General features: G+C 43.7%; 1 protein-coding gene across 1 annotated transcript; it reads right to left on the reverse strand.

Annotated features, from left to right (window-relative positions):
* Window positions 1-339: 339 nt before the first annotated feature.
* On the reverse strand, window positions 340-24995 carry sap30l (sap30-like). The gene is made up of 4 exons (XM_055632315.1): window positions 24131-24995; window positions 16158-16283; window positions 6013-6111; window positions 340-1312 (listed from the first exon to the last, which is right to left on the reverse strand). Exons 1-4 carry the CDS (start codon window positions 24314-24316, stop codon window positions 1190-1192), a joined length of 534 nt encoding a protein of 177 aa, XP_055488290.1. The 5' UTR covers window positions 24317-24995; the 3' UTR covers window positions 340-1189.
* Window positions 24996-25479: the final 484 nt, after the last annotated feature.

Below are 25479 nucleotides of genomic sequence, written 5' to 3' on the forward strand. Positions count from 1 at the left end.
TGGTCCTGTGCTACTATCTACCTTATTGAAGACCCTCAAACTATCTTTAATCGGACTTTACTGGTCTTTATTTTGCATTAAATGCTATTGTGGATGTAAATGTTACACTGTGGATGACTTGATTGTAATCATGCATTGTCTTTCCATTGGTTGGTTAGCATGCATCAAAAGCTTTTCACTGCATGCGTAACAATAAACTAAACTAAAATAATCTGTCATTTTGGAGATTCACCTCTGTGCAATTTGAAGGAACAGAATGCCTGTGAATGGACCAACAATGAATGCTTTAAATTCCACGTTAACATCTACTACATTTGACCGAGTAATCAATAGCGGAGAAATTGTGCACATTTGTTTAATGCAAAATTCTACAATGTCTTAAAGGTACAGTAGTAACAAACCTATACCTTCGCAACCACGCCCTATGAAGATGGCCAATATGTAAACATTAAAAAATTCTGCGTGCCACTGTACAGTACGTTGTATATTTATATGCACATGGAAAAATATTAACACTAAATCAATCTTAAGAGAATTCCGGTGCACACAAAAGTTGAAACTTTACAATCGATCACCATATTGCAGACAGGACAGTGTTTCACTTCCCACAATGATAAATGTTTACCAGCGCAAAAAAAAAAAGGATTAATAAGCACTACAAAATTTGATGGTACGCCTTCGTTTTCAGAGCCCCGGCTTCTCTGCTGAAACGTCCCGTTACAGCCCATGTATCAAAACATCGGAGGAGGCGTGTGGAGATCCGACACGCACAGATGACCTACTACAGCTCGGCAACATTGTCCATCCTGGGCACACAGAGAGACGCTGGATCGTAGCCACACGCGGCTTCCATTAGAAAGGGACTGAAACATTTAGAGCAATTCCCATCCCTTAAAAACGGTTTTAAAAGAATCAAATTCTCCTTCAGAGCTGGACCTTGTACAAGAATAAAAAATACATGAAAGGGAACTTTGCTTTTCTATAGTTCTTATTTAACTATAACGTACTCTAGACATTAAAAACTGAGACTGGGGAAAAAAAATAAATCAAAAATGAATATTATGAAAAAACATGACGATTTTAGCCGATGCTTTTAAACAATAAAATACTTAAATACACCTGACTTTAGAAGTGGAACTCTTGTCACTGTGTGTTCGTGTGATCAAGAAGAGCTCAGATAATGTCCGTTTCAGTGAATGCTGCTGTCTGGTTTTTGATCATGCCTGATTTTGTCATTCTTCACCATGTAGATAAAATAGGCTAGAGTTTCCTTCTCATTGACTGGAATGGTCCTAAAATGACGACTGATGGTCTGGAAAAGAAGTTTTCAAAAATAACAAAAAGGTTTACTCGGATAATGTCAAAATATCACAGTTCTAGTTCATCTCAAAAGGTCAAAAGTGATACGAGCTGAATTAGGCCATTAGGCACATTGAGTCTAATCCATCATTCAGTCATGGCTGATCTACCTCTCCCTCCTAACCCCATTCTCCTGCCTTCTCCCCATAACTTACTAATCAAGAATCTATCTATCTCTGCTTCAAAGAATGCCACAGATTCACCACCCTCTGACTAAAGAAATTCCTTCTCATCTCCTTCCTAAAGGAACATCCTTTAATTCTAAGGCTATGACATCCGGTCCTGGACTCTCCCACTAGTGGTAACATCCTCTCCACATCCACTCTATCCAAGCCTTTCACTACTTGGCCTTGATAGCCTTTCAATAATTGGCTCCCATGCCAAATATAATTTTGGAATCGTAAGCAAATCTCCAAACCCCTTGAGTCTGAAAGTGGCCCTGTGTGAGAGGTATGGACAGGATTGCTGCACAAACAACTGTTAGTAAAGCAAAATAATGAATACACAAAAAGAGTGTGCTGGATCTCACTTCAAGTTTAATTGCTGAGAAATTTCGCTCCACTCTGTGGGATGAAAGGTGCAGTGCAATTGCATAGGTATCAGTACACCCACAAAATCACCCCATTTAATACAACGGATCTGAATTTGGGTGTTGGATCACTATGGGCTGTTACAATTATGTTGATAGTTAGTGGTGATGGGGAAAGAATAGCGAGGGCTAATAACTACTAAATAGGGATGTGGATTGTATTGATAGGTAACCACGGACAAAGCCTAAAAGTAGAGACATGGAATGTAGCATTGACAACGCACAAGTTTCAGGAACTTAACTGAACATGTTTAGTTTAGAGATACAGTGCGGAAATAGGCCCTTCGGTCACCGAGTCTGCACCGACCAGCGATCCCTGTAAATTAACACTATCCTACACACATTAGGGACCATTTATACTTATACCAAGCCAATTAACCTACAAACCTGTACGTCCTTGGAGTGTGGGAGGAACCAGAAGATCTGAGAAAACCCACTGGGAGAACGCACACACTCCGTACAGACGGCACCAGTAGTCGGGATCAAACCCGAGCCTCCCTGCAAGCGCAACTCTACCCCTGCGCCACCTTTCAGCCCATCATTGTAACAGAAAATTGGATCCACTGCCAACTATATTGGATGTGGATATTCATTTTATTCTGTAATCAAGACCTAGTTTGTTACCCAAGACTTTCTGTAACCTCCATACTGTAATCCAGACTAGTTTTACTGTTAATCAAGTTTCTGTACAATCTTGTCAGCAGAGAATGTAAACGCTGGGCCAATGTCACGCTCAGGAGATCAGCTTTGACTGGTTTAATAAATCGCCTGTTACTTAACGCCAACTCCGTGTGGCCTTTCCATTTGCTCCTACAACGAGAATGAAATAGGGTTGAAGGAGGAAGGGTGGCAATCACTTTTACAGCCTTGTGGAGCTGGGTGTGATTGTGACTGGCGGTGTTGTCTGTATGGAGTTAAACAAATTCTTCCCACAAGTACGTGGAGTTCTAATGGGTATTCAGGTTTCCTACCATAGAGTAAAGATGGATCACTAGGTTAATTAGAGGGGATGGGGCAAGAGGGTTAACCCAAACTATGTACAGTACAGTGGCTTGCAAAAGTTTTCATACCCCTTGAACTTTTCCACATTTTGTCACGTTACAACCACAAACGTAAATGTATTTTATTGGGATTTTATGTGATAGACCAACACAAAGTGGTGCATAATTGTGAAGTGGAAGGAAAATGATACATGGTTTTCAAATTGTTTTACAAATAAAAAACTGAAAAGTGTGGCGTGCAAAAGTATTCAGCCCCCCTGAGTCAATACTTTGTAGAACCACCTTTCGCTGCAATTACAGCTGCAAGTCTTTTGGGGTATGTCTCTACCAGCTTTGCACATCCAGAGACTGAAATTTTTGCCCATTCTTCTTTGCAAAATAGCTCAAGCTCAGTCAGATTGAATGGAGAGCGTCTGTGAACAGCAATTTTCAAGTCTTGCCAGAGATTCTCAATTGGATTTAGGTCTGGACTTTGACTGGGCCATTCTAACACATGAATATGCTTTGATCTAAACCATTCCATTGTAGCTCTGGCTGTATGTTTAGGGTCGTTGTCCTGCTGGAAGGTGAACCTCCGCCCCAGTCTCAAGTCTTTTGCAGACTCTAACAGGTTTTCTTCCAAGATTGCTCTGTATTTGGCTCCATCCATCTTCCCATCAACTCTGACCAGCTTCCCTGTTCCTACTGAAGAGAAGCATCCCAACAGCATGATGCTGCCACCACCATGTTTCACAGTGGGGATGGTGTGTTCAGGGTGATGTGCAGTGTTAGTTTCCCGCCACACATAGCGTTTTGCATTTAGGCCAAAAACTTCAATTTTGGTCTCATCTGACCAGAGCACCTTCCGCCACATGTTTGCTGTGTCCCCCACATGGCTTGAGGCAAACTGCAAACGGGACTTCTTATGGCTTTTTTTCAACAATGGTTTTCTTCTTGCCACTCTTCCATAAAGGCCCGATTTGTGGAGTGCACGACTAATAGTTGTCCTGTGGACAGATTCTCCCACCTGAGCTGTGGATCTCTGCAGCTCCTCCAGAGTTACCATGGACCTCTTGGCTGCTTCTCTGATCAATGCTCTCCTTGCCCGGCCTGTCAGTTTAGGAGGACGGCCATGTCTTGGTAGGTTTGCAGTTGTGCCATACTCTTTCCATTTCCGGATGATGGATTGAACAGTGCTCCGTGAACATGGTTTTTTTATAACCTAACCCTGCTTTAAACTTCTCCACAACTTTATCCCTGACCTGTCTGGTTTGTTCCTTGGGCTTCATGATGCTGTTTGTTCACTAATGTTCTCTAACAAACCTCACAGAACAGCTGCATTTATACTGAGATTAGATTACACACAAGTGGACTCTATTTACTAATTAGGTGACTTCTAAAGGCAATTGGTTGCATTGGATTTTATTTAGGGGTATCAGAGTAAAGGGGACTGAATACTTTTGCATGCCACACTTTTCAGTTTTTTTTTGTAAAAAAAATTTGAAAACCATGTATCATTTTCCTTCCACTTCTCAATTATGCGCCACTTTGTGTTGGTCTATCACATAAAATCCCAATAAAATACATTTACGTTTGTGGTTGTAACGTGACAAAATGTGGAAAAGTTCAAGGGGTATGAATACTTTTGCAAGCCACTGTACATGACATTTCCTGAAAGATAAACCAGGCCCACTTTGCAAAAGGATTTTCTATCGCAGAGGCCTTTTAACCAATCTTCAGTTATCATTGTAACTGGGATCAAACATTAGCATGGCAAAGTTATATCCACTGACACATCAACTCAGCGAGGTTGTTGAACATTTGGGTAGTCAACTAGGATCACATTGTTCGCTTCCCTTTGACCTGCTCAAGTTCAAACCAAAAGCCGCACTGTGGGAGGCACAGTGGCGCAGCTGGTAAAGCTGCTGCCTCACAGCTCCAGAGACACAAGTTCGATCCTGACCTCGGGTGCAGTCTCAATGGAGTTTGTACGTTCTCCCAGTGACCGCAAGGGTTTCCCCAGGGTGCTCCGGTTTCATCCCACATCTCAACAAGGTGGGGGTTGGCTTCTGTAAATTGCCCCCTAATGTGTCGGGAGTGGATGCAAAAGTGAGGTAACATAGACCTAGTGCGAAAGGGTGATCGATGGTTGGCATGGAGCCAGTGGGCCAAAGGGCCTGCTTCCACTCTGTATCTCTAAACTGAACTAAAATCAAAGTGGAAAAGCTCAAAAACATATCAGGGCTGTTTTACCGTGACTCGGTAAGAAATTCACACAACTTCATAATCTGCAGAATGTCTCACCCTCAGGACCAGTTACTAAGCATGCTCATGTAAGGAAATCACTTGGATTCCCCCAGAGACACAGGAAAGTAAGAAATAAATAGCCCACTCACTGTAAAAATAAAAAAAATTATATCAATTAGAAGTGATGAAAAGTTAAGTGTGCACATTTATGAAGAGCAGCTGGCACAGATTTTAAATCCAATTGCTTGAAAATTTGCATGAAACCATTGGCTAGTTCAAAGGAGGTTTTGCAAACACTCCACATGCAGGCACACACCCACACGCCAAAGATAGACACAAAATGCTGGAGTAACTCAGCGGGACAGGCAGTATCTCTGGAGAGAAGGAATGGGTCACATTTCTGGCCGAGACCCTTCTTCTGCCCCAAACCAACAGGAGGTTGCAACAAATATTTTGATGTGATCCAAAGTCAAGCTCCAGGGCCAGCTACGACAAACCCAACTAACGAGGGTTCCAACCCGAAGAGTCGCCTATTCATTTTTCTCCAGAGATGCTGCCTTACCCGCGGAGTTACTCCAGCAGTTTGTGTCTATCTTCCATATAAGCCAGCACCTGTAGTTCCTTCCTATACATATTTTGGATTTGGATCAGGTGAAGTAACAAAAAAGAAAAATGTCCTCTAAATAGGGGTGGGTTTGGTTTATGGTTGGATAAGGTTTTAATTTTACACCCAAGCAAATCGCTATTTTGCAGAAGCATTTCTGATGTCAACATCACCTCTTGCACTTTGTTACATTACTAAACACAGGGAGAGAGATATTTTAAGGTGTACAATACCTCAGCTAGCTGAGCTTTATTTAGGCCTGGTCTGGTCTGTAGTTTGAAGTGTCTCTTGTAGCGCCTCAGTGTATTTACTTGCAATTGAAACAAATCGACCTGAGAAAATAAAAGGTTGAATGTCCTTTGATTAAATTAAGTTGGAGAACGCAAAACACAAACCAAGACCACCAAACCAAACCAAAACGCAAACCAAGCTTCCGGTGGGCAGCGCGACTGACGTCACAGCGGCCTCTGCAGTCCGTCTGCCTTTTTTTATTTCACGTTGTCCCGTTGTGGGTATAGTTTGTAGTGGGGTTTTAACTGTGTATGTGTGGGGGGCGGGGTGGGTGGGGGAAACTTTTAAATCTCTTCCCTGTACGGGTGACCCGACCATTTCCCTGTCGGGTCTCTGTTGTCGTTGGGACTAGCACTGTTGTCGTTCCAACCGGAACGACTAGGGGCTCTGTTTGGCGGAGCGGCCTCCAACCGAAAGCGGCCTCTTCAACCGGAACGACCTGGGTCCGACTCCGGCTCCTCCAGCCGCAGGTCGGTGGACGGTGTTTGGCGGGGAGCTGGAGCTCCCGGGCAACATCTCCTGCCCGAATTGCGGGGTTGAAAGTGACCTGGAGCATGGCCTTACATCGCCTGGCGCGGCTTAAACGGCCACGGGACTTGCTGGCGCCCACCGGGGGCTCCAACATCAAGACCCGGAGCAGGGCCTTACATCGCCCCGCGCGGCCTTAAATGGCCGCAGGACTTGCCATCGCCCGCGAGGGCTTTGACTTTGACATTGGGAGAAGAATGGAGAGCAGGGGAGAGACAAGACTTTGCCTTCCATCACAGTGAGGAGGAGATTCACTGTGATGGATGTTTGTGTAAATTGTGTTGGTGTTGTGTCTTGGTTCTTTTCTTGTATGAAAAAAAATACATTTGCAATATCAGAGCACAATAAACCTGGTAATTGATAAGAAGTCTAAGATGGAAAGTTTCAGTTTCAGTGGAAAACATAAAAGCTCTGCAGCACATAACTATTTAATCTACCAGTTAAAAAGATGGCTAACAGTTTTGCACAGTTTTATCTCTGGGGGAATCAAGACCCAGATGTAATAGGTTTAAGGTGAGAAGGGAAAGATGATCTATCTTTCCCTCTGAAAGATTTTAATAGGAACCCGAGGGGTAACTTTTTCCACATGGCAGGGGGCATATGGAACGCGCTGCTAGAGGAGGTAGTTTTAAGAGGCAGCAGTGCTATAAAATACTACAGCTGGAAAAACATAACTCTGCACACATCTAAAAAAGACATTTGGACAGGTATAGGTTTAAGGTGATAGGAAAGGTTTAGAGGAATGGGCCAAACACAGGGGGCATAGTGTCGATGGGGCAAGTCTTGGTCGGACAGGGACAGGTAAGTTAGGAAAGGATTAGAGGGAATGGGCCAAACACGGGAGTAGTGTCGATGGGGCGTCTTGGTCGGCAGGGCAAGTTGGGCTGAAGGGCCTGTTTCCATGCTGTGCGACCCCATGACAAATTACAGTATTTATCACAAGAATCTTTAAGCATGTGCAGGCAGAAGCTATCATTTTAATATAGGTGCCATGTTCAGCACAGGCATTGTGGGCCGAAGTGCCTGGACTATTCTATGTTTATCCATTTAAAATTAGGAAATAAATGTTTGTAGAACCATGGGGTAAACACAGTTGAAAGGCTAATTGGATAGTCGTTTCCAATGAGCACAAGGAAGTTAGTGGCTTCCTTCCATGTAGTTATTCATGAATAGTCCACCTGATGTTTTTTTCCTAAAGTTTGCAACTCATGTCAAGGTCAGATCCACAGTACATTTGGCTCTCCAAATGGCTTGCAAACGCAGGCATTTTCTCTTCCAAGTTGGAACAGGAATTGCAATGAAAGCAGACTGGAGTGCATTTAAGCAACCCTCGCCCAAGACCCACTAACGAAACCATACCTGGGGTAACATGGGGTCACAAGGAACTGGAAACATTTATTTTTGGCCTAAGTACCTGAGTGAATCATAGAAGTATTCAGCATGTACCAAAGTAATAATTATGTTCCTTGATACCAAACCATAAATCGTTTTAATATTGCCAGAGCACCAATATAATGTTATGGATTTAAATATTGAGCTAGTTGTGGTGTGTTTCAGAATTACTGCTCATGGACTTTATGTTTCAATTTTCACACCAGAAATATCCCAAAGCACATGATGATGACAATAAGCAAGGTCTCTGTTGTAATGCTGCTTGGCTGCCTGGTTACTGCAACATTTTGCATCTTCTTTTGTCAACCAGCATCTTAGTTTTAGTTTATTTTAGAGATGCAGCGTGGGAACAGGCTCTTCGGCCCACCGAGTCGGCGTCAACCATCAATCGCCCTTAAGGGCCTGTCCCACTGTACGAGGTAATTCAAGAGTTCTCCCGAGTTTCCCCTGATTCGAACTCGGAGAATTACAGTAATAGCCGCTCGTAGTCGGGGCTCTTGTGGACATTTTTCAACACGTTGAAAAAGCTTCACGAGCTTATCGCGTTTCCCGAGTACCTGCCGTTAGCGTTACGAGTCGCTAAGAGACGTCCCGAGCTCCTCCGTACCCGCTACGTACATTCTACATACTTACCACGAGTTTGATTTTTTTTTTAACTCGGGAGAACTCTTGGGTAAACACATGTAGTGGGACAGGCCCTTTACACTCATCCCATCCTACACACAAAGGACGATTTACAGAAGTCAATTAATTTACAAACCTGCACATCTTTGGAATGTGGGAGGAAACTGGAGCACCTAGAGAAAACCCACTCGGTCGTACAAACTCAGTACAGACAACACCCAGAGTCAGATCGAACCAAGGTCTCTCTGAAGCTACAAGGCAGCGACTCTACTGCTGTGCCACCTGTGCTGGCCCCATCTGCAGTTCCTGGTTTCTACTCTTGTTTTCTCTCCCACCCCCAACTTCTGAGAATGCATTTTTGAACCCAAATATTAGCATCTGTTCCTCTCTCCGTAGATGCTGACTTGCCTGCTGAAGGTTTCCAGTATTTTCTGCTTTTCACAAAAGTAAACAAAAAACAAAACACTGCCGATGCTATAAATCTGAAATCACACTTTTCTTTTTCCTGATTTTATTGTTTAGTTTAATTCAGTTTATTGAGTTTGCCACGCTGCATTCCCACCTCGCCTATTAGAATGTCGACCTTCAATTTTGTGTGCACGTTGCTGGGGGTGACACTTTAACCACTAACGCAGAAGCAAATGAGCAACTAAATCACAGAATATCCTTCCCTTAACTCTTCCAAATCACTTGCAACTTTTATCTGCTTGTTGGAAATATCATGACTCAGATTAGTTTTACACAAAGTAGCAGTGTGTGTTCCACCTAATCCATCATTGGAATGCAATTCTAAAACGTGAACAGTTTACTTTAGTTTAAAGATACAGCGTGGAAACGGGCCCTACAGCCCACTGAGTCTGCACCGACCAGCAAATACCCACACACTAACACTACCCTACACACTAGGGACAATTTAAGCATACCAAGCCATTTAACCTACAAACCTGTACGTCTTTGGCGTATGGGAGGAAACCGGAGCACCCGGCCAAAACCCACACAAAACATACAAACTCCGTACAGACAACTCCCGCAGTCAGTATCAGACCTGGGTATCTGGTGATGTAAGGCAACAACTCTACTGCTTCGCCACTGTGCCTCCCCAATCTGCAGTTCCATGTTTCTACACTAGTTTACTCTTTCCCCCCCCCCCCCCCCCAACATCTGCGGATGCTTTGACGCCAAATATTAACATTTGTTTTCCTTTCCACAGATGTTAACATACCTGCTCAGTGTTTCCAGTATTTTCTGTGTCAAAAAAAAGTGAATGACAAACCAAACAAAACCTGCAGATGCTGCAGACCTGAAATTGCAGTTTCTATTTTCCTGATTGTTATTGCTGCAATCCCTCCCTCGCCTGTTACAAGGTCGACCTTCAATTTTGTGCGCATGTCACAGGGGATGACTCTTTAATCCACTAACTGCTAACTCAGAATAAAAAGAGCAACTAAAACACAGAATGTCTTCCCCATAACTCTTCCAAATCACTTGCAACTTTTATCTGCTATTTGGAAATATCACGATTCAGATTAATTTTACACAAAGTAGCAATGTGTGTTCAGCATAATCCTTCATTTAGGATGCAACTCTAAAACGTGAAGAGTTATAATGGAAAAAACGTGTGCTCACTGCAAGAGTTGTCCTGATTAACTGGCAGCACACTTGGTTTAGTTTAAGGTCTTGGCATAGATACAAATAAATCTTTTTTATCCGGTTGACAAGAGGCAACAATTAGCCTCCATTTACTTAAATAGCTTTGATGAAAGCACGGAAATAATATTTGCAAAATTTACGATAGCACAAAGAAGCAAAAATAAGGACATGGGACACAACGAAGTTACAAAGGGATATAGATAGGCTAAGTGAGTGGGCAAAAATATGGAAAATGGAGGATGTGGCAAAACGTTTTACACTTTGACATGAAGAGTGAAAAACAATAACTAAACGGTGAGAGATTGTAGAACTCGGATGGAGTTTTTTTAGTTTAGGAGATACAGCATGGGAACGGGCTGAAGAAGGGTCCCGACCCAAAACATCACCCATCCCTCTTCTTCAGAGATGCTCCTTGGAACCCATTTCAGCTCTGCATTTAATACAATAAACCGGGCCAAACTATTCAATAAATTACTGGACATGAACATTGACCCATGCATCTGTCACTGGATTCACAGCTTTCTCTGGAACAGGAAATAGAGGGTGAGGATCAACAATAACACATCCTCCCCTCTGTTCCTCAGTACAGGCACACCCCAAGGCTGTGTTCTCTCACCCTGGCTATTCTCCCTTTACACAAACCAGCTCACATCCCACCACAGCTCCGTCAACCTGTACAAGTACGCGGACAACTCAACCATCATAGGATTCATCACCAACAACCAAGAAACTGAATACCGTGCACAGGTCAACCAAGCAGTGACCTGGTGCACAGACCATGATCTCTTACTCAATTCATCAAAAACAAAAGAACTCATCATCGACCCAAGACGCAAGCCATCCCCAAAACTCCTGTGCTCATTAAAGGTGAATCCATCTCCATCACTGACACATTCAAACTCCTTGGAACCCACATCAGCAACAACCTCAAATGGAGGACAAACGCAGACCACATCTATGGAAAAGCCCAGCAAAGACTTTTCCATCTCCGACAGCTCAGGAAGTTCAGAGTAAGGTCTCATCTCATGCTCCGCTTCTATACAGCCATCATCGAAAGCATCCTCACTTCATCCATCACAGTCTGGTTCGGCAGTCTCGACTCACTCTCCCGGAAGAAATTACAGCGCATCATCAACTGCCCTCTGGGAGGCGTTACAGGACAATTGCCTCCAAAACAAACCGCTTCAAAAACAGTTTAATTCCCACTGCAATTAACTTTTTAAACTCTGTACGGTGAGGAATAAGAATAAGCATGGCCCTTATGTATTATGTAATGCGTCTGTCTGTATGTATATCTATGTTATATGTTTAATGTTGATGAAATGTTGGAACCTGTACCGAGCTGTACTGATAACAAATTCCACCAGCCTGGCTGTGTGGTCATTAAAAATATAATACAATAATACAATACAGAGATGCTGCATGAGCCGCTGATTCACTCCACCAAATTGTGTCCATCTTGAAATTGGTCCTTCGGCCCACAGAGTCCTCACCGACTACCCTCCTCCCATCATACTAGTTGTATGTTATTCCCCTTTATCATTTACTCCCTGCACACTCGGGGCAATTTTATAGAAGCCAATTAAGCTATAACTCTGCATCTGTTTAAGATGTGGGAGGGAACGGGAGCACCCGGAGGAAACCCACGTGGACACAGGAAGAACGTGCAAACGCCAGACAGACAGCACTTGTGGGCAGGAGCGAACCCGGGTTTCTGGCATTATGAGGTAGTGGCTCTACCAGTGGCGTCACCATGACATCCGAGTTCTGGTCCCCCAGTGCACAATTCACCAAAGACTAATGTAGATGCAGCAAGCAAGTTGGAAAACAAATAATGTTGTTATTTAATGCAGGGAAATTGAATGCAAAAGGAGAGTATGTGCACCAGTTGTTCAAGCTGCAGGTAAGATCACATCCAGTCCCGATTTCAGTATTGATCTTACTGGAAAAATGGGTGTATTGTGTGCAGTTCTGGTGGCTCAATTACAGGAAGGATGTGGGGGCTTGAAGAGAGATATGTTTACCAGAGGGAGGGAAGTATATAACTTCAAGAGAGCGATAGACAGGGTAGACAGTCACAACCTTTATGAGTGTGAAAATGTTAAAGACTGGAGTGCAGAGCTTCATGGCGAGAGGGGGGAAATTTAAAGGAGCTGTGCAGAGCAAGTTTTTTTTTTTAACATGGAAAGAGATGGGATGCCTGGAATGTGCTGCTGGGGTGGTGGAGGCAGATATGATAGCTGCATTTCAGAGGCGTTTGGATAGGCACATGGATATGCAGTGAAGAGAGTGATCACGAGCAAAGGAGATTAGTTTAAATTGGTATCGTGTTCGGCAAAGACATTGTGGGCTGAAGGGCCTGTTCCTGTGGTCCATTCTTCTATGCCATACCAGGGAAGATGTTAATGCATTGGAAGCATTTCAGAAAAAGGTTTACTAGACCAACTACTAGAATGGGTGGGATGTTTTATATGGAAAAGTTGGATAAAGGCCTGTATCTGTTGGTTATTTACAAGAGTGCGAGGAGAATTTATTGATCATTTAAGAAACTGTTGGACGGGTACATGGATGGGACAGGTTTGGAGGGATATGGGCCAAGCGTGGGCAGGTGGGACTAGTGTAGCTGGGAGATGTTGGCCAGTGTGGGAAAGCTGGGCAGAAGGGCCTGTTTCCACATTATCACTCTCTGACTCTATTTAAGATCCTAAAGGATTTTGATAGAATGGGCATGGAAAGGATGTTTCCGCCAAGGGAAAAATCTAACTATACACCACCATTTAAAAATAAAGAGTTAACCTTTTAAAGACATATTTGACAAAATGTCATCTCTCTTCCTCATAGGTCAATAAAGCAGACTTGGAAGGTAGAGGCAGGTAGAGGTATTAATAAAAAATTTAATGTGGCGCACAGAATTTGGAATTTTAGAAAATAGACCATAAGACATAGGTACAGAATTAGGCCATTTGGCCCATCGAGTCTGCTGCACCATACGATCGTGGCTGTATTTTCCCCACTCAACCGCATTCTTCTGCCTTCTCCCCATGCCTTTGACACCCTTACTAATCGAGAACCCATCAATCTCAAGGGCAGCACAGTAGCACAGTAGCGCAGCGATAGAGTTGCTGCCTTACAGCTTTTCCAGTGCCAGAGACCCGGGTTTAATCCCGACTATGGGTGCTGTCTCTACAGAGTTTGTACGTTCTCCCCATGGGTTTTCTCTGAGATCTTCAGTTTCCTCCCACACTACAAAGACGTACAGGTTTATAGGTTGATCAGCTCTGTAAATGTAAAAATTGGTCCTAGTGTGTGTAGGATAGTGTTAACGTGCGGGGATCACTTGTCGTCGCGGACCCGGTGGGCCTGTTTCAGCGCTGTATCTCTAAACTAAACTTGGCATCCACCACCGTCAGAGGCAAAGAATTCTAAAATCTTTGATAAAGTTCCATAACTTACTCTTCAAATGGAAACACATGGGATAGAGGTAATAAACTGGCATGGATTTAAAATTTGCTGATGGATAAGTGAGCGCAGTAATAATTGAGCCTTTGAGTCCAAACCAGCTGTTCACTATACTGATATTCTCTCTGTACATGCGTCCAGTCTCTGATATATGAACATCCAAGGTACAAAGCCTAGCACATTTGAACTGCTGAAAAATGTGCGTCTTTAAGAATAAGGAGTAAGCCATTTAGAATGGAGATGAGGAAACACTTTTTCTCACAGAGAGTGATGAGTCTGTGGAATTCTCTGCCTCAGAGGATGGTGGAGGCAGGTTCTCTGGATGTTTTCAAGAGAGCTAGATAGGGCTCTTAAAAATAGCAGAATCAGGGGATATGGGGAGAAGGCAGGAACGGGGTACTGATTGGGGATGATCAACCATGATCACATTGAATGGCGGTGCTGGCTCGAAGGGCCAAATGGCCTACTCCTGCACCCATTGTCTATTTATTACGGGGTGGCACAGTGATGCAGCGGTAGAGTTGCTGCCTTACCTGACCTAATCCTGACTATGGGGACTGTCTGTAAAGAGTTTGTACGTTCTCTTAGTGACCATGTGGGCTTTAATTTAGTTTAGAGATATAGTTTGGAAACAGGCCCTTCAGCCCACCGAGTCTAAGGCGACCAGCAATCACCATGTACACTAGTTCTATCCTACACTTAATGAACAATTTACAGAAGCAAATTAACCTACAAACCTGCACGTTTTTGGAATGTGGAAGGAAACCAGAGCTCCCGGAGAAACCAACGCAGTCTCAGGGAGAACATGCAAACTCTGTACAGTCAGCACCCGGTTTTCTCAGAGTTTTCTCCCACATCCCAAAGGTGTGCAGATTTGTAGGTTAATTGTCTTCCGAAAATAGTCCTTAAAGTGTAGGATAGAGTTAGCATATGGGTGATCGCTGATTGGCGCATCCACAGTGTGCCGAAGGGCCTGTTGCCATGCTGTATCTCTGAACTAAACTAATGTCTCAATCATTTCCTGTCTCTGACGTAACGTATGTTACAACCAAGGTACAAAACCTAGAACACACCGTGACACTGAGTGGAAAACAGGTGCGTTAAGTTCAGAGACTAAGACGTGCAGTAAGCCATTGGGCACCGAGGGAGATCAGAGGGCAAAGTCACTTTTCTCACAGAGGGCAGATCAGTGACTCTGGAATTCTTTGCCTCAAAGAATACACGCTGGAAGGCAGGTCACGCCAAACAAGGAGACTGAGACAGTGACAAAGAAGAATGATGTCGGGAACCTGCTCCAAATTTGCAAACTAATCAGCATCGGAACAGGTTTCAGGAATGTAACCGGTCCATATGCCTTCAAGCTTCAGCATACATCGATGACTTGGATCAGGGGAAGGAACAAAGTGGTGGAGTTACTCAGCGGGTCAGGCAGCAGTGGAGGACATGGTAGGTGTTGTTGCAGGTCTGACCTAATCAGACTGACTAGTGGGAGGAAAGTAAGCAGGAAGAGAGGTGAGGGGGGGGACCAGGGTGGCTTTAATTTGGCAAGTTTAGAGGATATAGTTTGGAAGGGGGGGGGGGTCAGCCCACCGAGTCTAAGGCGAAAAGCATCACAAAAGTACACTAGATCTGGATCCTACACTTAAATGTGGTCAGGGGAGGGAGCAAATTAGGAGGAAAAAAATAATCAACCTTTACTCTTTCACCTATTTCACTCCTAATTTTGAACAAATTTGTTGGGCTAAATAGCTCTTATGTTCTTATTCTTCTGTGTTTCGACAGAACCAGTAACCTCAGTGACCCAAGGACATTTGTTTAGTTTAACTTAGAGATACAGCATGGAAACAGGTCCTTCGGCCCACCGAGTCAGTGCCAACCAGCGATCACACATACACTAACACCATCCTACACACTAGGGACAATTTACAATTTTTACAAACCAATTAACCTACAAATCTGGAGAAACTCAGCGGGTGAGGCAGCATCAGTGGAGCAAAGGAAATAGGCAATGTTTTGTCCCGAAACGTTGACTATTTCCTTCGCTCCATAGATGCTGCCTCACCCGCTGAGTTTCTCCAGCATTTTTGTCTACCTTCGATTTTCCAGCATCTGCAGTTCCTTCTTAAACATTACAAATCTGTACATCTTTGGAACGTGGGAGGAAACCAGAGCACCTGGAGAAAACCCATGTGGTCACCACTGGAAGAACGTACAAACTCTATACAGACAGCACCCGCAGTCAGGATCGAACTCGGGTCTCTGGCTCTGCAAAGTAACCACTCTACAGCAAAGTAACCACTCTACCACTGCGCCGCAGTGCTTAAAACTCAAATAGAAAATTTAAAGCAGTGTATTAGAGGAAAGGAAAAATAGGTTTATTAAAACAACTCCAACATTCACTCGTAAATGAGATTCTGATACTGCACGTATTTACCTCTGGAGATTCAGCTTCGTGATCTGGCGAATCACCTCCATCATCATCACTACCCTTCCTCTTTCTCTTGTTTCGCACACTTTGTATGAACCCTTTGTGGAAGTCGCATATGTACAAATGTCGGACCTGAAAAATAAATGTTAAAAAAAATCCTGCGTTACAATAACAAATAACCAATGGGAGGTTGCTTGCACCAGGAGAGAATGAACAGGCAGCAGCACTGGGACGCAGCTGGTGGAGCTGCTGCCCAGATGCGCCAGAGACCTGACCCTGAGTTCGGTCGCTGTCAGTGTAGAGTTTGCATGTTCTTCCTGTGACCACGTGGGTCTTCTCCAGGAGTGAAGATAGACACTAAATGCTAGACTAACTCAGCGGGACAAGCAGCATCTCTGGAGAAATCAAGTAGGTGACGTTTCAGGTCAGAAGCCTTCTTCAACCCTTCTCCGGATGCTCCGGTTTCCCATATATTCCAAAGATGTGGGGGTTTGTAGGGTAATTGGTTTCTGTAAATTATCCCTCGTGTGTAGGATAGAACTAGTGTTAGGGTGATTACTGGTCGAAACAGACTCGATGGGCCAAAGGGCCAGTTTCTATGCTGTATCTCTAAAAAAAGAAATAGGAACAGAACCAAGCTATTCGGCTTATCGACTACATCTGATCATGGCTTCTCAACCCTATACTCTTGCCTTTTCACCATAACCTTTGACGCCGTTACTAATCAACAACCTAGCAATCTCGGCTTTGAAAGTACCCAATGACTTGGCCAGCACAGCCGTCTGTGGCAATGAATTCCACAGATTCACCACCCACTTCCCAAAGATGCGCCGGTTTGTAGGTTAATTGTCCTCTGCAGCAAGTGACGAGAAAGTGGGATAACACACAACTGCGTGAACTCAGTGGGCTGAAGGACCTGTTTCCACGCTGTACCACTAAACTTTAAGTCTTACTACCCAGGGAGGGGCTTGCGGTAGAGGGAGAAAGAAAGGCTAAAGCATTAACAGGCAAAGGTCTTTAAAATTAAGAGAAAGTATCGACGGTAGACGTACTGAAGACTATTTATGCTTGCAAAAGGAAGTGAGAAACAGAAAGCCACCAATAGCACTTTATCAGAAAAAAGTAAACCAACAGGAGATTCAGAAATAACATTTTCTTTCACTTGACGTGATGAGAATGTGGGTCTTGGCAGGAAACTTAAAAACTTAAGGGGAAATTATACAGAGAAGCACAAAAGCATTACAAGGTTATGCTGAGAGTTAGTCAAAGGACAGTGGTGCAGCGGTAGAGCTGCTGCTTCATAGCGCCAGAGACGCGAGTCGTTCGATCCTGACTGTAGGTGCTGTCTGTACGGAGTTTGTATGTTCTCCCTGTGACCACGTGGGTTTTCTCCAGATGCTTCGGTTTCCTCCCACACTCCAAAGACATACTGGTTTGCAGGTTACTTGGCTTCGGTGTGAATGGTAACGTGGACCCTGTGGGCTTGTTTCCAGGCCGTATCTCTAAACTAAACAAGTGACTGTAGATAGTGGAATCTTGAGCACAGTGTTCAAGGTCCTTCAGCGCTTTGTGTTTTGCTCAAGGCGCAGAAGAATACGGCCGCTTTGCCCTGGAAACAGAAGCTAATCTAGATTGGTGGATAGGTTGGCATGGATGCATGGCGCCACATTTTCGGGAGGGGGTTAAAAAAGATGGGGGGGGGGGGGGGGGGGTGGGGGAATAAAAGCCACAGCCTGCAAGCACGACATTAAACGGATTAAAGGTGGCACCGGACCATCATTCCACTAAATTAAAGTTAGTTGAGAAAATAACGGGAGTTCAGGAGCAATGTATGATTTGAATTGTGCTACTTTTAAGCATGCTGAATGTAATTCAATACTATTTCAAAACATACACTCAAATTAAAAAGCAAAAAACAACGCCGTAGGAACTTAGAGGATTAAGCTGCATCTGTGGAGGGAATGGGTAGGCTTTGCCCTCTCTTTTCCAGCTTTCTACCCCCCCTCTACAATCAATCTGAAGATGGCATGTTGCTGGGCAAGAGGACGTAAAAAAGATGGAGGTGTGTAAAACTGTGGAATAAAAGCCACAGCCTGCAAGCACGACATTAAACAAGTACTATAACACCCATGGCATTCCATGCAAGCAAACACAGAAATATCGACAAAGGTCCAATTATTCTCTTCTTTTCTTTGTAGGTTTATTCAAACAGCTCATGATCCTGTAATATTAGGCAGTATCATGAGCACCACACTTGGAAGCAGAACTTCAAGATGCCACACTATTTAAAGAGTCAAACTCACGGTAACTAATTGGCAGCTTCACTCACTGATGCAGGTACTTTACCCAAAAATAATGAAGTGCAAAATTAGGACAGAATTTTCTAATGGAAATTCCCAAACTTTTCTGTTTAGAGATATTAATTGCTGAGCAGTAGTTAAAGAAGTACCAATATAAATGATCCATATTCAAATTTGAACTTTGGTCAACATCACAGATTCACATAATTGTCACGTCATAGTAGGGAATGACAATTCTCAGCCCAACAACTAATGGAGCACAATCCTGTCAATACCATTTCCTTGCCCGTTTCCCCATAACCATACCAAGTATTCCCTCCATAGTGCCTATCCAGTTCCCTTGAAGTCCCTAAATAAGTCTGTTTCTTCCATCCCATCACAGTGCTCCAGATTATAATTATTCCCTGAGAAAGGTGGTATTTACATCCACCTGGAACCTTTAGGCCAAAGCTTCATATTTGGACCAGGGAGCAGCATGGTGGCGCAGCGGTAGAGTTGCTGCCTTGCAGCGCCAGAGATCCGGGTTCGATCCCGACTCTGGGTGCTGTCTGTATGGAGTTTGTACGTTCACCCCTTGACCACGTGGATTTTCTCCGAGATCTTCGGTTTACTCCCACACTCCAAAGACATACAGGTATGTAGGTTAATTGGCCTGGTGTATACGTAAATTGCCCCTAGTAGTAGGATAGTGTTAATGTGCGGGAATCGCTGGTTAGCGCAGACTCGGTGGGCCGAGGAGCCTGTTTCCGCGGTGTATCTCTATACCAAACTAAGAAAGGCCACTAAATGACTCCATTCCCACAAGGTTCCAAAGCACCTTATGTAATGTCACTCACTGCGCATGTAAAATACCGCCATACTACACCGCCAACGGCTTGTTCTTCTTCACGCAAAGAGCTATTGAAGTGGCAATTGTTGGTAATTCAACAGGAACCAAGAATCAGTTGCCCGCTTGCCTATCTCCTAGCCAGCAAGCTGCCATTTTAAACCGCAGTCACACTCACCTGTGTATCACTGAGGGAGTGGTATTACTTTACAGCATTCAATCAAGCCTAGTCTGGCAATAGCACTATAAAGGAAGCCACTATTTAACAAGCCATAACATGTTTTGATATAATGCCGAAATGTCCAAGACGCTTGGCGAGAACATTTACTAACTTTCACACTGCGCAATATTAGGGATGCAAACAAAGATTTGGCCAAAGATGCAGATTTTTAACAAGGAACTTAAAGGAGCAAGGTGGGGTACGATTACGGAGAACATACAACATAGAACAGTGCAATAGTGACAGGTCCTTCAACCCACTGTCTTGACTGTGTTGAACATGATGTCAAGACCAACTCGTTACCCTATCCCTCCATTCCCTGCTAGGAGTTTAGGAATGCCAAGAACTATGAACCTTGGTGGCTGAAATTAGTACGTTCAGAGATGATCTAAAGTCTGAAGAAGGGTCCCATTTCGAAACGCCACCTTTCCTATTTCTCCAGTGATGCTGTCTGACCCGCTGAGTTAATCCAGCACTTTGTGTCTATCTTTCGTATAAAACAGCATCCGCAGTTCTTTTTTTCTACAAAGGTCAATACTGTTGGAGAGCAGATTGTTTTAGAAAGTGGAGGAAGCAATGGGAAAATTTGGTCATGTGGTGGTACATCTCACAGCTGCTGGCTCACAACTCCAACAACCAACGTTCAATCCTACTCTCCAGTCCTTTATGGGTGATGTTTATAAGATTCAAGAATGCAAACGTTTCTTCTAGCTATATCCTCCTATTTCCCCAAAGACATGGGTTGTAGATCATTCGATCACAGCAAGTTGCTCCTAATATGTAGGTGGCATCTGAGTGAGGGAGAGGGTGAGAAAGGAAATAATTTATTAGAATGCGGCCTGAATGCACTTCTACAGTCTGGTCACTATATCCCTGTTGATTTAATGTATTATTGTTTATTGTACATTAATTTGTTGTGTTGTTGCATTAATGTATAGAATTGAGAACTGGGCGACAGAGGTTTAAGGGGGAGGGGGAAGATTTAATAGGAACTGGAGGGGAAACATTTTCCACTCAAAGGGTGGTGGCTGTATGGAACGAGCTGCTGGTGGAGGGAGATGAGGCAGGGACTATTGCAACATTTAACAAACTATTTAGACAGGTACATGGATTGGACAGGTTTAGAGGGATATGGACCAAATCCAGGCAGGTGGGACTAGTGTAGATGGCACGTGTTGGCCGGTGTGGGGAAATTGGGCCCGTTTCCACGTTGGAAGACTCTGTAACTTTAAATCTGCAGCAAGAAAGAATGTAATCTTTCCATTCCAGGGGAAAATGACAATTAAACACTCTTGACTCCTGGTAAATATAACAGGATGAGTGTAAGATTTGTTCAATGGGTACTTGATGGTCAGCATGGTCTTGATGGGCCAAAGGTCTTGTACCCATCACAGCGAGAATCTAGAAGCATGGATATGAATGCTAACTTCATAGTGCTGTTTAAAAATCACCAGGTATAGATCAGCAAGCATGAAGGTGATGGGTGACTGAAACTTGGAATAGGGGAATGGGAATGTCATATTTGGACGGCTTCAGTTATACAAAGGTAAAGGTACAGGGAAGCTAGCCAGGGAGCATACACAATACAGAAGCATGCATTGGAGTTTCAGCAGATATTCTGTGGCAGGAGAATCAGGCAATGTTACAGATGGTAGAAAGTGTGTACAGGTGGTGTGTTCATTGAGATCAAATTAAAAGTTTCCATACAGCCTGATGCAGTTTTAGATAGATGTTGCAGATAAAGTTTAGTTTATTATTGCCACGTGGACTGAGGTACAGTGAAAAGCTTTTGTTTTCGTGTTGAGAAGGGAAAAATAGATCAGCTACGATTGAATGACGGAGTAGACCCGATGGGCCGAATGGCCTACTACTGCTCCTATAACTTATGAAATATCCAGTCAAAGAGAAGACTACACATGAAGAAAAGGCTACACGTGAAATATTGAGTCATTAATATCACTAATGAGGCAACTCAGGGTGTCATCGGGTAAACCTCTTCTCTTAGTGTTTAATTGTTAAATATATAGCAACTAGAGAGTGGTCCTGACATACCATATACCTTATTGGAGACCCTCAGACTTTTTTTAATCAGGTTTTATATTGCACTAAATGTTATTACCTTTATTCTGTAACTGCACACAGTGGACGGCTCGATTGTAATCATGTATCGTCTTTCCGCTGACTGAATAGCACGCATCAATAAAAGCTTTTCACTGTACCTCGGTACATGTAACACTAAAATAAGCTAAATGATCAGCCTGATAGTTTAGAGACAGTGAGGGGGGGGTCACTATTGAGGCAGCACAGGGTGTTATCAGTGGTGGGTAAACCTTTTCACAAGAGTGTTTAATTGTCATATGTACCAAAAATTAAATCATGAAATTCTTGCTTGCAGCAGCACAACAGGTCTGTAAAGAAAGTACTCATAGATTACATAATAAACAAACATAAAAGTTCAATAAATTAAAAATATTAGTGCAAAGCAAAAACCCAAAGCTCCTAGTGCAACCAAGACAAGTTCATAAGTGTAGGAAGTAACTGCAGATGCTGGTTTACACCAAAGATTGACACAAAATGCTGGAGTAACTTTGAGGGTCAGACAGCATCTCTGGAGAAAAATAATAGGTGACATTTTGAATCAAGACCCTTCACTAGTCTGAAGAAAGAGTCTCAACCCGAAACTTCACCTATTCCTTTTCTTCAGTGATGCTGCCTGATCCGCTGAGTTATTCCAGCATTTTGTGTCTAAGACAGTTCATCGTTTAGTTGGTGCTTGTAGTGTTGAAGAGCCTGATAGTTGTTGGGAAGAAGCTGTTCCTGAACCTGGGGTTCACGGTTTTCAGACATCTGTTTCTTCTTCCCGATGCCAGGGTAAAATGGGAGTCTGGCCAGGGTGGTGCGGGTCCGTAATATGTGTATGGGAAAACCGATGTTGCATTTCTGAAATGAGTCGCCATGGTGATGTGAAAAGGAGAGAGACAACGATAGATCCTTGGGGGCTGCCAGAACAAACAACACAAGTCTAGGAAGAGAAGCCACTTTTGGCAAGTAGACCACAACTCGGATCTAAAACAATAGAAGGACACAAGTTGAACTCGACCGGTTGAGTGAAAAAAGAGGTAGAGAGGAAAGTTGGTGTGGCAAATGGTATCAAAGATGGCAGAGTTCAGGAACAATAAGGTAGAACAAAGGTAGATACAAAATGCTGGAGTAACTCCGAGGGACAGGCAGCATCTCTGGAGAGAAGGAATGGGTGACGTTTCAGGTCGAGACCCTTCTTCAGACTGATCCAATAAGGTAGAACGATTTGTTATTGTCAGACTCGCATTGGACGCACTAGATTTTGGTACATGTGGCAGGGATGAAAACCTAGTTGGAGGAAGTCAGTCAACAACAGGATCACAGCAACAGCGAGCTGGGTTTGATCCTGACCTCCGGTGCCATCTGTATGGAGTTTGCATGTTCTCTCTGTGATAGTGTGGGTTTCCTTCCCAATGCCAAGGATGTGTGGGTCTGTAGGTTAATTGGTCTCTGTAAATTGCCCATAGTGTGTAACGAAAGTGGGATAACATAGGGCTAGTGTAAACTGGTGATCGATGGTCGGCGTGGTCTCAATAGGCGAAGGGGCCTGTTTCCATGCTGTAACTTTCAATCAATTCAATCAAAGACGTTCTGGGAAGGATGAACTGGGGTTTCTCAGTACCCTGGTCAATATACATTAGTCAATCAAACTTACAAAATCAAAATCACCTTTCTCTTTGTAGGACGTGTAACAAACTGGCTGCCACATTTCACAAAGATTAGCCATGGACATATAAAAACACTACTTCAGTGGTTGAAGAAGGAGCTGCAAGAGTGTATAAGTACAATTCCTATTGTATACCGTTTTAAAATAGTCGCTTTGATTGAGTGATCTAATTTTCTACCAATTCGTCGGCAGCATTTAATATTACAAAGGCTGTCAGCTCAAAAACGTGCAATGTTCACGGGTCCGACGAGGCTGTGTGTCAACGGACTATTTGACCATGAGGGCAAGGCAAGCCAAAAATATATTCTCGCTCGATGTACAAAGACATTAAAGAGTCACCATGTAGCCACCAACGATTAGTTCTGTGGTTAACTATAAGCAGCCTTTTCGGTGAATACAATTAAAACAGCATAAGTCAAGAATGGAAGCTGGAGCTTTTCTGGTCTGCGTAGTAACCAACTCTACCGTATTATTTACCATCATTGCCTGGGAGACTACTTCACTCACCAAGTCGTTTGCCACCGACTCACCAATGTTAAGCTGTAGGTCATTCGTGAAACACAGTTTACGTGACTTTTTACTATCTCGCTAAGCTTGTGAAAATGATGGTCGACTTCAAAACAAAGATCTGGGATAATGGAATCGAAAAATCCGAGCGGGTGTTTTAATTTTTAAAGGCGTCTCTTTTGGCAGGTTAAGTGGTTACGGGGTGTTGAAATGCACATTTCAGGCCTCATGACAGTCTCTCAACTGCTGAGTTGCAGATACTGAAAATAGTTTATTCCCGCACCTCCCTTTATTTACAGGATAACTTGGGTTGCTTTTGGAGAAATGTGACTGGTCTGGAAAATGAAGGCAATTTAAAAAAAATATATTCAGACTTACGTTCTTGTCGGTTTCCAGTTTGAGTTTCTTCTGCGAGATACTTTTCTGAATCCTCTTGCTGAAGCTAGCGTTGCCGGCAGGGCGGTTACACCTCTCTCCATCGTCAACCAGACAGCAAATGTGGCCAAAACCTGGAGCCCCGGCGCCGCCATCCCGACTGTCTTCTTCGGTACTAAAACCGTTCATTCTTTTTTGTTACCTTTTTTTGGCTTTCTTCAAATCCCCTCCCCCTTCAGGGAACGGGTCTATCAACTCGTGTGTCGGTTCGAGACTACCGGTTGTACTCCCACTTCCACAACAAGAAAAAAATAAACTATTTTTGAAAACAAAAATATATGTATATGAAAAAAGAATTCAATATGGCAGAACGTGTTCCTTTAACGGCGGGTTAAAGAACTCATGCTGTAACTTTGGCAATGGGTTTAATTCCTGCAATTTAAACAAAATTTGAATTCTCTTTTTCCCAGCCAGCTCACAATGGCCGTGGAAACCTCTCTAACAATCTTGCGGCGCTAATGCGCGTCTTTGAAGAAAAATTAAAAAAGGGGGGCGGGGACGAAAAAAATACACACACACGCACAGAGAGCTACCGGGATTGAAGTATGGTGTTTTCATTCAGCCTAGGACGTCAGGCTTATGGATGGTATTGCACGCGTCCTTTCTCTCAAGAATGCAGGGGAGTGAGGGCTAGAGGGGCAAAGAGAAAGAAAAAAAGAACAAAAACTAAAACATATATATATTACACTTGGTCTGCCTGCAATACACAAGTCCAGCCCAACAGCTGTTGCCATGTACAACCCTTCCAAATGGAATCAGGAAATAATGCCCCTGCATTGATACATTGCCAACGTTCCAAAGCGCACGGCTCGGGGCTCTGATTGGTGGCGGCTCGTAGCGACTGCGACTGCCGGGGAGTGCGCCGGGAAATTGAGTCCTCCAGCCGGCACTCTGCCCCCGTTCGCCATGGCGTATGGACTACATCTCCCGGCATGCCGCGCTCGCCGATACCGGGCATGCACACGTGGGCAGGCTGGATGCGGAAGGAGTGTGGAGACAATGGGCGAAGGGGATCTTTTTTCGACAATAAAAAACAAGAAAGATTGCACACGCGGTTCAAAAATAAAGTGCCCTGGGCTCTGCAAGCAGCGGTTAATTAGACGAAATGGCAAATAGAAGTATGTTTCTCCTGAATTAAAAAACATATCGCTTTTTTTGTTCTAATTACTAGGGAGTTTTGTTCCGACAATGTCGGGGGAGTTTATATTTTTCCTACGCTACTGTCAAGTCGAGTTTATTGTCATGTGCACAAGTACGGCGAGGTACAGATGCAACGGAAATTTTGCTTACAG

Source organism: Leucoraja erinacea, chromosome 3 (assembly GCF_028641065.1).
Source record: "Leucoraja erinacea ecotype New England chromosome 3, Leri_hhj_1, whole genome shotgun sequence".
NCBI classification, from domain to species: Eukaryota; Metazoa; Chordata; class Chondrichthyes; order Rajiformes; family Rajidae; genus Leucoraja; species Leucoraja erinaceus.

Bases quoted from the DNA above. Each gene is read 5' to 3' on its own strand.
- sap30l (XM_055632315.1), bottom strand. From the start codon at position 24,316: ATGAACGGTTTTAGTACCGAAGAAGACAGTCGGGATGGCGGCGCCGGG. The intron at 16,284-24,130 runs GTAAGTCTGAAT...TTTATTTTTCAG, and splicing joins AACTGGAAACCGACAAGAAC to GTCCGACATTTGTACATATG. The intron at 6,112-16,157 runs GTAAATACGTGC...TTATTTTCTCAG, and splicing joins ACGAAGCTGAATCTCCAGAG to GTCGATTTGTTTCAATTGCA.